At 36.8% G+C, this 12,069-nt stretch overlaps 3 protein-coding genes and 1 non-coding gene across 7 annotated transcripts; 2 read left to right on the top strand and 2 right to left on the bottom strand.

Moving 5' to 3' along the window:
• Window positions 1-59: 59 nt before the first annotated feature.
• LOC124203472 (phosphomevalonate kinase-like) lies at window positions 60-1,358 on the top strand. Its single transcript, XM_046600147.1, has 4 exons — window positions 60-556; window positions 623-826; window positions 901-1,047; window positions 1,132-1,358. Exons 1-4 carry the CDS (start codon window positions 475-477, stop codon window positions 1,269-1,271), a joined length of 573 nt encoding a protein of 190 aa, XP_046456103.1. The 5' UTR covers window positions 60-474; the 3' UTR covers window positions 1,272-1,358.
• LOC124203467 (major facilitator superfamily domain-containing protein 6-A-like) lies at window positions 1,320-5,698 on the bottom strand. The gene is made up of 12 exons (XM_046600138.1): window positions 5,200-5,698; window positions 5,005-5,130; window positions 3,425-4,246; window positions 2,787-2,926; window positions 2,659-2,722; window positions 2,568-2,593; window positions 2,454-2,478; window positions 2,247-2,391; window positions 2,095-2,134; window positions 1,892-2,003; window positions 1,639-1,806; window positions 1,320-1,557 (listed from the first exon to the last, which is right to left on the bottom strand). The coding sequence occupies exons 1-12, from the start codon at window positions 5,312-5,314 to the stop codon at window positions 1,454-1,456; spliced, it is 1,887 nt and encodes a 628-aa protein (XP_046456094.1). The 5' UTR covers window positions 5,315-5,698; the 3' UTR covers window positions 1,320-1,453.
• A 215-nt stretch (window positions 5,699-5,913) lies between these two features.
• Window positions 5,914-7,874, bottom strand: LOC124203470 (syntaxin-12-like). 4 transcript variants are annotated; one of them, XM_046600142.1, is made up of 7 exons: window positions 7,495-7,874; window positions 7,227-7,341; window positions 7,049-7,164; window positions 6,818-6,986; window positions 6,496-6,754; window positions 6,351-6,433; window positions 5,914-6,283 (listed from the first exon to the last, which is right to left on the bottom strand). In XM_046600142.1, the coding sequence occupies exons 2-7, from the start codon at window positions 7,326-7,328 to the stop codon at window positions 6,185-6,187; spliced, it is 828 nt and encodes a 275-aa protein (XP_046456098.1). In that variant the 5' UTR covers window positions 7,329-7,341; window positions 7,495-7,874; the 3' UTR covers window positions 5,914-6,184. The 4 variants fall into 4 exon arrangements, with proteins under 4 accessions (XP_046456098.1, XP_046456099.1, XP_046456097.1 ...); XM_046600143.1 differs by having other exon boundaries at window positions 7,486-7,856; XM_046600141.1 differs by having other exon boundaries at window positions 7,227-7,424; window positions 7,495-7,671.
• A 675-nt stretch (window positions 7,875-8,549) lies between these two features.
• Window positions 8,550-8,621, top strand: Trnaq-uug. The gene has a single exon. It is a non-coding gene; the product is annotated as a tRNA-Gln (tRNA).
• Window positions 8,622-12,069: the final 3,448 nt, after the last annotated feature.

Here is a 12,069-nt window from a genome sequence, read left to right on the forward strand (position 1 = left end):
AAGATCCCTCCTCTTTCATTTTCTCTCTTCTTTTGAAAGCTTATAATTCCGACCATTCTGGAACAGTCTGGCTCTACCTCTACCGACCTATCTGTGTCATTCTCTTACAAAAGCGGAAGTAATAAACGAGCAACTATTTTGAATCAACTTCTGATTCCATTGGTTCAGACGGGATGGAAAAACTGCACTGTTCGGGGAAATAATAAAACTTTTCGAATAATATTTTTTTTTTGTGAAATATAAGTGATGATCTGAAAAAGTGACATCTAACGGATGAAAATTGACCGACTAATAATAATATTGAAGCAGACACTTTCAATAATCTGTCAAATCCAACAAGTGTTACACCAAAATTTGCTTAAAACTTTGGCATCGATTCAAAAATTTTATACCGTTTCATGAAACTGGTTTCATTCATGCTGATGATTTCCCGGTGATGGTGGAGGATTACTTGGAATCTCTTGTAACTAGAAAATGACGATTAATCCTAGAAGAATCTTGTGTCTGAGTGGGAAACGCAAGAGCGGAAAGGACTATATCGCTGAACTTTTGCACGGTAACCATTCTATTCAAACATAATCATCACAGATTTTCAAAACAAATTCTTTGTTTTAACATTTAGCTGGAATACCAAATAGTATCATCATCAGAATATCTGCCCCTATTAAAAAATATTGGTCTGAATCAAAAGGATTAGATATGGATAAGCTTATGAGTGATGGTGCGTATAAAGAAAAATATAGAACTGAAATGATAGTTTGGGGAGAAGAGAAACGTGCACAGGATTCTGGATTCTTCTGCAGAACTGCAATTGAAATGTTGAAAGGTTTAAAACTAAAAAACAAGTGCATAAATATCTAAACATTTATAATGTTGAACATTGTCATGTTTTAATAATAGGCAGTGATTTTCCTGTTTGGATTGTATCTGATTTAAGAAGAGAAACAGATCTGAAATTCTTCCGCGACACATACCCCAACCGTGTTACCTGTGTTAGGATATCCGCATCGTCTGAAGCGAGAGTAAAGAGAGGCTTTGTTTTTGCAGGTAACAATATTAACAAGTACATTCACCTTAAAAATAAATGACTTTTGGTTAATTATTATTTTTACCTGACATGGGAATTTGCAGCTGGTGTAGATGACACTGAATCTGAAAATGGACTAGACCACATTCAGGATTGGGATGTTTGTTTCCAAAATGATGGTGATCATCTGCTCTTGCAAGGCAATCTCGACCATTTGACCCGAATTTGCCAAGAATCATTGTAGCTTTAACGAAAGCATTTTGTAGCCATTCAATGCGACGCATTCGTAGTATCTCATTTGACTCGTTTAATACACTTTATTTCGAGATTAGTTATTATGTTATTTGACAGCAGGTACGTTAAAGATTGTTGTCGATTTCATGTATAGTCTGGTAATGATGGGGATATCTACGGAAGAAAAGGTCATTAATATATTCTGCTTATCCTATCTTCATTATCGTCATCTTGAGCATCTGTTTGTTTCACTTGGTGAAAAATTACTTCTGCGTTTTTTTCTTCAATGTCTGTTGCTAAAAATTAAAAATAAAATAAATGACTGAACTATTTAAAAACCCTCATAACAAAATTAAAGAAGCAATTCGGACTAATACCTGGCACCTTCCGCGTTCTAGACAGTTCGTTCTTTCGCAGATACGTGTAATAAAAAATGACATAAAGGACTCCGCATATTCCAGCTGCTATTCCAAACATGCGAAAAGTCTCACGAGTTCCGTATGAAGCGATAAGGATACCACCTATAAAACTACCCGTTCCTCTGCCTGAAAAAAAAAAATTTTATTATTTTCCCCAAATGATTTTCACGCTTCTCTTTCAAAGGGGAAACAATGTATCGAATGACTTTACCGATTGCGTAATGGCATGAACCAGCCATTCCTTGAAGAGTAGCCAAAAGCCCGGGTGGGGCGTATTGAGCGCAATACATAGAGCAAGAAACTCCCATTAAATGTATGGTAACCTGTTTTTGTTTTGTTTTTTTTTTTGTTTCAAATGAAAGGACATCAGATTCAGGTGAAAGGAACACATAATTTGGTGGAGATCGGGATTACCGCTTCCAAAGCTTCAAATGGTAGACTCATCCAAGGATCCCTAAAATAAAAGTCTTCAAGTTATGAAAATTCCCATTTCAAGGTCGAGTTAGTTACACATTGCAAAATCGCCTTTAGAATTTTGTGGTGAGGGTCATGTACAGTACACTTACGTTATAAAGGAGTATCCAATAAAACGGACGCTGTAGATGAAGAAGGCGGTTATCAAAATCACCAATTTTCCAACTTTCTTAACAATAATATCCGACACGTAAAGGAAGGGTACTCCCACCAAAGCACCCAACGTTACCGTGAATCCTAGAGGTCATACAATTTGTCGTTTATTAAGCGATCAATTATGGTTTCAGAATTATTTTTACCTAGTAAGTAACTCGATGCATTCAACTGTTTTATATTGGAAAAAAATGCTCAATTAACATGTGCACATAAGACTAACAAATACTATGTGATATCAAACCTATTGCAACATTTACCTCAATGAGGAAAATAAAGAGAAATGCTAAAAAATATAATTAAAAAAGAATATAATGATTGATTAACAAATATATTGGCACCAAATATTACCTTCTAAGAAACCCCAATAAATTCCCAAGAGAAGCATCATCACCATGAATATGTCTATGTGAACCTGTGTTAAAACCAAAACATTAGTATCTTTCATTTTGTTCTTAACTCCACAATATTATTCTTACCAATCTCAACACCTTTGAAACGTTCTTTAAAAAATTTCCTTCTGATTTCTCAACCGACACTTCGAGGAACAGTAAGAATGCGATCACCAAAACAAGTAGCAAATCGGTAAAATAAAAAGCAACGGCGTAATCCCGGATACCTACAGGGAAAAGCGCATTTATGAGAGGTTTGAATTCCTATAAGACAGTTGTCACCGCAATATTAGAAAAATGTATTATTTTGTGTGCAGTAGGTTACGAATGTGTAGTAAGAACATTTACATTAACATTTTATTATAAGAAATTATTATTGGTACAAGTAAATTTTGTGGAAGTAAATAATTTTAAATTAAAACAAGAACTAAATGTAAATTCGTTGGCTATTAAGGTACATATTTTGCGGTTAGAAAATTTAATTTAGTTGTCGTGTGTCTGATATTCAAATTAATATGTGCCGACCTTTGACCCGTCATAAGAAAAAAAATATGGCAATTAATTAAATTCCTGTAAAAAAATTGCGAGTAGGCCTAATAATCATTAAAAAATTAAACCCATATTAAAAATAAGTTTTGTGTAGCTCCTTTTGAAAGCAACCAGACAATTATTTCCCAACTCATAGACAACTGAAGAAGCGGATAAAGAGGGATACAAAAACTTACCATTATTTAGAGTAGCCGCCCAATCTAGAAGAATTCCTGTAGTCATGGCAAAAGCGGCAGATCCTAATACTCCAAAAAGTCTCTGCCTTCCCAACTGTCCTTTGTATTTCTTGATTAAGCAGATTGTGGTTGCATCGAGCATGGTAAAACTCGTTCCAAGTGTGGCCATTGCCATGATCCGGAGAAATAGATAAAGCCAGAATCCTTTATTGTGTTTGGCATAATCGTAATTGTCCGCTGTCGATAGTGACGAATCATCGTCCTTTGCGGAACACGCAGGAAGCAACGGTTGCATCATCAATGCCGAGCACTGAAGAGGGCAGTCACAGCTCAAGGAAACTTCAGAAGAATTCGATAAAAATAACTGATTGACTGGAAACAAGCAGAAGCTGGAATCTGCAGACATGCTGTTATTTTCCAGTTGGAGCTCTAAAAACACGTCCTCATCTAAAGAATGGTAGCAATCGCTAGTTTCATTTGTTAAGAAGCACGTATCCGTGCTATTTGCTTTTTCTTCGCAGGATGGAATGCACTCCGAAGTCATCAAACGAATGGTTGGTTGACCTCTTAGCCAAAGATTATCATACGGACACGTATTATTCGCGCAATTGTTTGGTAACTCCAGAAAAGTTCTTCCAATATCATCGCACATGAGTTTTACCGACAAATCATTTGTTGATGATTCATTGCTGTTAGTCACTACTTGAGTAGGATTTATCCCATGGGCATCAATCGTCAACAACAATGTGTGAAATCCGGCAGTAGCAAATATGCTACCCATTAGAACTACTTTGTAGTTGCCTATTTTATCAGCAACCATTCCTGTTAAATGAATAAGGCGTTTAAAAATATTAAATTTTCAACACAGATGGAATTTGGTACAAAACATACAAAAAATATGTATACGACGCATAGGCCTACACAAGAACTAATCTGCACTACTTTACTAGCCAAATGGGAGTTATTGGGATTTTTTTTCTCAAAATTTGTTGTTTTTATATTTCCCCTTAATTTTCGATCGAGCTTCTCGGCCTTCCTCTCTTCCCGTTATTTGACCTCTAATATACAAAGAAACCGGAATCGATCCTGTGGACTTTTTGTCCCTAGAGTAAAAGATATGATGCATTAGATCTACAAACTACATTAACCAAACATCTCATCTATCGTTATCTCATCTTCATGAATCGCTCGTTCCCAAACAAACAATTAGTTGTTGTTTTTTGTTGTTGTTGTTGCGAACAAGCGCGTACCAAGACATCTGTTATACTGCGGAGGTGCCAACAAGGGATTTATTGACTCAAATGGTTAAAAACTCCCAGTTCCAGATTGTTTTTTCAAGACTAGATTAGATACTTGGAAATGTGATACTGCACTGGAACCAAGAGAATGACTAGGCCTATGTAAAGAATTTGAGTCAAAATACTGCTCAAACTGACAAACTCTCATCCACTTGCAAAAAATGCAGTTGGATCTTTGCTTGTGGTTGCGATGACATCGACCACAATAAGGATTTAAGGGGACAATTCAGTTTTAAATATCGATGTAAAAAAATGCCGAAAAATGCAAAATATTTATTTCACCTGCAATGGGCGGGCCAAGGCAAGAAGCAAACGGAAGAACGGCGTAAATGATCCCTACTTCTTCAATGGTAATTCCAATTTGGAGCATGTGAAGAGTTATGTACGGCAAAAGGACAGCAGAAAATGCTACGTTTAAAGAAAATAAAAGGAATAGTTACCAGAATGATTTCGTATCTACAAAACAATGAATCAAACCTCCGTAGAAAAGAAACATCACAGCCTTCAGGGGTAAGAGCGCTCGATTGACACGCAAGTGACCCTTTACTTGGTCCCAACGTGAGGGTAAAGTGTCCTTCTCGCTTCCCGTCATGTTTAAGAAACGCGCAAGTTTTTTAAATGAAGAAACTGAGACAACAAGTCACAGCCAGCTACCAACGAAGCAAAGAAACTATTGAATTGTTGGCTACCGTTGGTTCATATAGTTTCTTTGCTGTAAGCTCCTCCCTTTCTTAATTTGCAGCCAGTTTACGTAACGCAACAAAACATATTCCCTATTCACAAACAAATAAACATTGCATATGTTAAAAAATTACGCCAATAAATTTTATTTCTTGCCACAGGGTTGCTAGGGGACTTGCGTTTTCAATCGCGAGAGCGTTGAGACAAGATGCCTTCCTTTAACTAGTGAAGAATTCATAGCGGTACGTACAATCGCAACAGAATGCAGTCGTGCCTGAACACACAGTGCGTTACCATAAGGATTTCCAACGAACGATTCTGAAATTTTGAATAAAAAGTTTACTTTTGACGCATGTTATAATCAAGACAGATGAATGCATCATCATCCTTCACCGATCGGGATTATAGGGCATTCTTATTGCCAAAACACGTTCGAATTTACTCTTCAAAAAATAACTGCGTGAACGAAAAGAACATGAATAAAGGTCGCCTTTGTACTAGACGCATATGTAGAAGCCCAATTTCCAATGTATTTTTAAACAGCATTTACGATTTAGCCTTACACAGTTCGGTGGAGTTGGATGTCACCGAACGGGTAAGTAAAGAAATGAAACAGTCGAGCTATCGAATAGAAAACGCATATACTGAGTTCAAAAGATTGGATACTTAAATTTTTTTGTAATATAAACACGTCAATTTTTATGTGGTTAGAAATAAGGCGCTAACTGGAGACACTTAAATAATTAGTTATTTTGTTTTTAACGTGGCCATTGTGGCTGGACTAGGAAGGACGAAGTTCTAGATAGATAACTAAGCTGACGATTCCGGCTATCGTCAGAGCAAGACCAGTCAGGAAACAGAGCCACTTGCGATGTGCTTTCTATGAGATTGAATAATAAGACTATAGTTGTAAATTTATTAGCCAGCATCTAGTTTTAATATTTTACTTGATGCGAAGAAGCTTTTTCCAACTGCTGGCGACCTTCTTCCACATGTGTATAGGTACGGTCTATATTGTTTTCGATCGAGTCTAAAAAAGGCAATAGTAGTTTTAAACAATTATTACTGTAACAAAAAAACAACACTTGATACTTATGTTTTCTCCCTGCTCATGGACCATAGCACTAAGTTCTTTCATAATTTGATTCACATCAATCATGTCAGATTCGATTTGCTGAATGCGCTGTTCTCTTTCTATTAACATTTGTTGTTCAAATTCCACTTCTTTAAGCTCTTTGAGCTTTTGATGTTTTTCCTCTGCCACCCTTTCCAAAAGATTTTGGCGGTCTGAAGTAGGTTCCTCTTCCCAATGGTTGTACGGAATTGTCGATTTCATTTTGTTGGCAACTTCCTACATATTTTCAATTACCCACATACTAATGAACACCACAAAATAATAAAAAAAAAATCTTACCTTCTGTAGAGCACTGTATCTCTGTAGTGACTTTTCAAACTCTAATTTTAGACGATCCACTTGAAGATGAGACATTCTATCACCTGTTAGCCTGGCAGTAGCAGCCAGTGTCACTAACTCTTGACTTGTTTGGGTGACTATTTGATTTGCACTCATCTGAATAACATGGCTGTAATATTGGCCTCCAATTAATACAAGTAAATCTAATATATATTTTTTGCATTAACATACACACTATCACGCAAACCTTGGTTATCTTTCTCAGTACCAAGTGACTTTAATGCCCTCTCTAAATTCGAACCACTTCCTTGGATGGTGAATAAGTTGCTTGATATGGTTTCACTTAGCTTAACAAAACAGAACATCTCATAAGCAAATTTATCGTTCATGTAATATTGTATGTAATTACCTGATTGAATTCAGATCTGCCCAAGCTTGGATTTCGTGGGCGGCCACCACCAAATACCACTTCTGGAGTCTCAGCAAGTGCCCCATAGTTTGCTCTAGCCATGATCAATTTATAACTAAAGTCGAGAAATATTGAAGTTTTATAAAAAACAAGAAATATGAGAAAATTTCATTCATGTATATATGGCTTCAACATATCCTGTCAAAAGAAGGACTCAAGTCAGTAGCCAAAAAAATTGAAAAAAACATTAAATTATTACATGACTTACGAATATCATGAATCAGTAAGTAAGAGAATTTTAAATATTTTCAGAAATTCAGTGATTCACGAAAAGTTTATTCCAAGGACGTATGACAGTGCGCAGGGAAATTCGATAGGTTTTTGAAAACAGACTGAGACTGAGTAGCTATGCTAAGTGTTTGTTGACTACAACTTTCAACGTAGAATCGTAGAAGCAGACAAAAGTAGATTAATTTTTAGAGGACGAGAATTCGAGAAACGGAATTCCAATAATATTTAAAAAATTGCCGTGTAACGTTTTTTATTTTTGTTTGCATTGTAAAATTTAAAACGAATACCAATAATTGTTTCAAAACCTAAAACCCAATCAACTGCAATCAACTGATGAATGTTTTGATTGATTTTTAAGAATTAGCCTTGGATAAGAAGCTTGGTAGGGAGTGCCATCTAGTTATAACATGTGGCATGATAGTTGGTGTCTCGGTTTAGAGGATAGAGAATTCCGGTACTACCTTCTTCATGCCATATGCAACTTTATTGCGGCTAACGATAACTCTTGATGAGAAGCTATTAATTTATGTAAAAAATACGAGAAATAAAAACCATTAACAAAAAGATTTATTTATTATTTTTTGCATCATTCTTCTACTCAACTAATTTTCAGATTCAATTGAATAAGAATAACCCGATTCGAACGAGTTCCCTTATAGATCAAAAAGTAGTAACAAACGAAAAAGTCGTGCCCAGTTTACGCAGATGCGCATCACTTCGGCCGATAGCAGAAATTTTGTTTTGTTTTGCTTTGGTTGATGGTGTACGGTAATACTACAAGGAAAATGCGACTGCAGGAATGAAGGGACACGGCGCAACTGCGCATGCGCGTAAACTGCGCATGACTTTTTGCTTGTCTGCTACTTTTTGGTTGTAATTACATCAATGGGTGAATAATTTTTCTTTTAATTTTGAATTTTTTCTTTTGGCTTTTGCTAATGCAAATAAGAGAAAGGTTTTAGTTAAATGATATAGCCTTCTCTATTTTTAGAAAAATAAGATTTGATTTAGTTTGTTGCTCTTAAGGGATAAGGTTCTATGGTGTAATGGTTAGCACATCAGACTTTGACTCTGATAATCTGAGTTCGATTCTCAGTAGGACCTAATCTTTTTTAACAATTTCTTACATTTGTTTATTAATTCGATGCCTTGCTTCGCCCATTAGTTTACTATAATACCGATCCTTTTTTAACAAGTGATCCGCCACTCAAAGAGTTTTTTTTTTTTTTTGGGGGGGGGGGGGGGGGTTCAGTTTCTGGTTTTGCGGAAATCATCGCTAAGGGTAATTAAAAATAAACAAATAGATGGATTTTGTTTAGAATTTTTCGCTAAGTCGATGAAAACCGCAATCGCCTCCTATTTTCGTTTGGAAGATATTAAAAAAAACTGTGTATGGGGGGGGGGGGGTAGAAGAAATTTTGATTTTTTTTCGGTTTTTGTGCAGCAGTTTTCTCGTCAACTGCTGTACCTAAAAACCATCTGATTGTTTCAAAATGATGGGATAGCCCACCTCTTTAAAGAAGCCGAGATATTAACGATTGAAAATTTGATAAAATTCCCCAAAATTTCTTCGTTTTCTGGTCATGCCGGCCTTCATCCTATAAGCCACTTAGCGCTGGCGATAACGAGATTTCCCCCCTTTTTGCTTTTAGGGTCTGTTGGGGTGACAACTCCCTTATCGATAGGTGTAGGCTGACGTTATGAGGGAGACCTACTAGCTCGGCTATCGCCCTACTGGCCCCATATGGTCGTAGACATTTCGAACGCCGCAGCTTCATGCGATGAATGTGTCAGCCGACTCCCGTCATTGCTGAGAGAACCTCTGTAACCCCATAAAACGGTAACATTGCATTTCGAATTTCTTCATGCGGTTCTCAGCGAGGTAGACAGCCGCCATTATTTAGTTGTATCGACAAGTTCAGCGGTTGGCTGGCCGTCACCTTATTCCCCGACAAAAACACAACCGCTCGACGCCTCAACAACTCTTTCCGGTTATTTTTCATGGATACCAGGGCCGGTTCCCCAGTAAAGATTTACTCCGATGACAGCCCATTCGGAGCAGCCAACCTCCAATCTTACCTACGACAATGGGGCGTGGCGTTCGGATCTTCCTCCCCCCACAATCACAAATGACAGCCCAATCGGAACAGCCAAACTTCAATCTTTCCTACGAGAATAGGGTGTGTCATTCGGATCTCCCCCCCCCCCCACAATCATAAATCCAGCGGCAGGGCGAAAACAGCTATAAAATTCATGGAAAAGCTGGCCATCGGCTCCAGATCCGGTGGCCAACCGGACCCGGACAAACTAGCAAAGGCCATTCTATTATTTGGAAACGCCCTACGTTTTATGGAGGTACCTTCCTGGCCCAGCAAGTGTTCAACAGTTCCATCCGAGAAAGCTTGCCCGCCCACCGATAATCCTTCGCCCCCGAGTGGCAGAGAGCTGCCGATGTTTTGGAACAACGAATGCATCGCGCATTAGCGCTAACAACAACCCGATGTTTCAGCTCATCATTTAGCCGCATTACCGCTGGGCGCTCACATGCTTGTGCAGCATCACATGACAGAGAGATGGGACCGCTGTTGTCGTAGAAAATGGCGACAACAGAGAATACATTGTAAAAACTTCATCAGGACACTTTTACCGAAAATTGAAGAAATCTTTAAAAAATCCAAAACATTACCTTTTACATACCTATTGGCTGCGCCGTCGTGATCTCAGAAATATTTTCTTTAAGTTTGTCAATATAAAATTGATGTCTGCCGGTTTACGAGAAGACTACGTAGGTATTTCATGATACACAAGTTTTTAAATAAACGATTTTTTTTTATATTTAAAATGTAGCAAATGGAGAAAGTCTTAATAGGTTGCTGAAAAACTCTCGATCGCAAGTTGCATTGATGCTTACAAACGGAAGAACATAAAATTCACCCCATTAATTTAAATAGAAAGCTACCCACTACAAATTGGGTAAAAAATGTTAAGGCAAAAGTATAGCGCAGGAAAAAAAACCTTTAAGAAGAAATTTTCCTGCTAAATAGTTTCGGGATTACACATACCGGACAATAGCCAATAGGGGGGTTTGCTACGAAATATCGAAGCAAGCATCTTCCTATCACTCAATTACCGAAGTATTGCATTTATTGTGATTATTGTGACTTCAAATTCAATTACTTCTAGCTTGAGTCAACACACTAAAAGCAAACACCCAATAAATGAAAACTCGGTGTTGAAGGATTATAGTTTTGCAACGGAACTAGTTTTACCACCTGTTCAACAAGTTTTCCATTCAATGCTAACCAAATCAATTGGAAACGAACAGTTTGAATTTCTTTTGAAATTTGAGCTAACAGTAGTACGTTAATTTATAAAACTTCAATATAATGTTTAAAATAAATGGTTTTTATTTCAAAAATGTTTGATGAAAAGATGAAATGAAATCCCATCTTAGACGAGGTGATATCAATCTCTTCGCACAAAAAAATCAATTCCATTCACATTTGTTTCGATACCAGAAACAATACAAGCTTCGCTATCTCAATCACCAGACACTAATGCGACTACCGCAAAAATTGGGTTGCCAAAGGATAATTTAATCCTCTAACAACAAAAACGAATCCTTAAACTAATGGAAGATTCGAAACAAAAATTTTTTGATGAACGCCAGGATTGGCTTAAAAAACAAGAAGAAGCTGATTGTGGAAATAGGAATTTCAAAATTTGGAAGAGCAAAGAAAGGAATACGAACGCAAACGATCTGTCTTCCACCGCAACATGGTTAATGGGGATCTTAAAAAAATAAAAAAAAATGAAAAAAGTTGAAAGAAATACTAGTTTTCAAGATCGTGACATCGAGCCGCGTAAAAGACGGCAGCGCTGGCATAAGAACTACTAGGGTGTTTCATTTTGAATTTTTTTTTGAAATGGCAATGCGGCATTTTAAATTGGGGTGCCCAGTACTAAATAATGATAACTACAAAATTTCAGTTTTTTAAAGAAATATTTGACCCTGCAAGCCGTGAGAAAATAGCTAAATTTTCATTTTTCTTCCTATTTTCCCCTGCGCTCGAGATGTTGTACTTGAAATTTTTTAGCGGCCTTTCGTATTGAAGTTCTTAAATATACAAATATTATATGCTCAAAACCTTATATTGATCGAAGAAGTTTTAGAGGTCGCAGAAAAATTAAGAAATATGCAGCAACGTAAACCTCAGATTGACTCACCTAAGTTGTTAACTAGGAATTCCAGTAATTCCAGATTCCACAGGTTTGGAAGCAGAAGGCTTTGAGTTGGTTATCTGCGATAATTTCTAGGTAAACATGTTCTAACCCATAAAGAAATACTCATATTTTAACATTACGTTTTTTAGATAAAGGAATTGATGGCAGTCGAGGAATTGAAGTCAAACTGAGACTGTGAATGCCAATCCAGATGAAGTGAGTGTTTAATCTACTCACAAAAAATCTTTCAAGAAAGTTAATAAATTTTCTTAAATTGTAGGTACGTTCAGAGAATCTCCATCATACATGTTGAAGTCAAACTGAAACT

This window comes from Daphnia pulex, chromosome 10 (assembly GCF_021134715.1).
Source record: "Daphnia pulex isolate KAP4 chromosome 10, ASM2113471v1".
Taxonomy (NCBI): domain Eukaryota; kingdom Metazoa; phylum Arthropoda; class Branchiopoda; order Diplostraca; family Daphniidae; genus Daphnia; species Daphnia pulex.

What these genes read in the sequence shown, in the direction of transcription:
- LOC124203472 (XM_046600147.1), top strand. Translation starts at nt 475, where the DNA reads ATGACGATTAATCCTAGAAGAATCTTGTGTCTGAGTGGGAAACGCAAG. An exon ending in TATCGCTGAACTTTTGCACG is followed by an intron (nt 557 to 622) that starts GTAACCATTCTA and finishes TTTAACATTTAG; the next exon opens with CTGGAATACCAAATAGTATC. An exon ending in GAGAGGCTTTGTTTTTGCAG is followed by an intron (nt 1,048 to 1,131) that starts GTAACAATATTA and finishes GGGAATTTGCAG; the next exon opens with CTGGTGTAGATGACACTGAA.
- LOC124203467 (XM_046600138.1), bottom strand. Translation starts at nt 5,314, where the DNA reads ATGACGGGAAGCGAGAAGGACACTTTACCCTCACGTTGGGACCAAGTA. An exon ending in TTTCAAAGGTGTTGAGATTG is followed by an intron (nt 2,723 to 2,786) that starts GTAAGAATAATA and finishes GTTTTAACACAG; the next exon opens with GTTCACATAGACATATTCAT. An exon ending in ATTGGATACTCCTTTATAAC is followed by an intron (nt 2,135 to 2,246) that starts GTAAGTGTACTG and finishes CTTTTATTTTAG; the next exon opens with GGATCCTTGGATGAGTCTAC.
- LOC124203470 (XM_046600142.1), bottom strand. Translation starts at nt 7,328, where the DNA reads ATGGCTAGAGCAAACTATGGGGCACTTGCTGAGACTCCAGAAGTGGTA. An exon ending in GCAGATCTGAATTCAATCAG is followed by an intron (nt 7,165 to 7,226) that starts GTAATTACATAC and finishes TGTTTTGTTAAG; the next exon opens with CTAAGTGAAACCATATCAAG. An exon ending in TGAGCAGGGAGAAAACATAA is followed by an intron (nt 6,434 to 6,495) that starts GTATCAAGTGTT and finishes TGCCTTTTTTAG; the next exon opens with ACTCGATCGAAAACAATATA.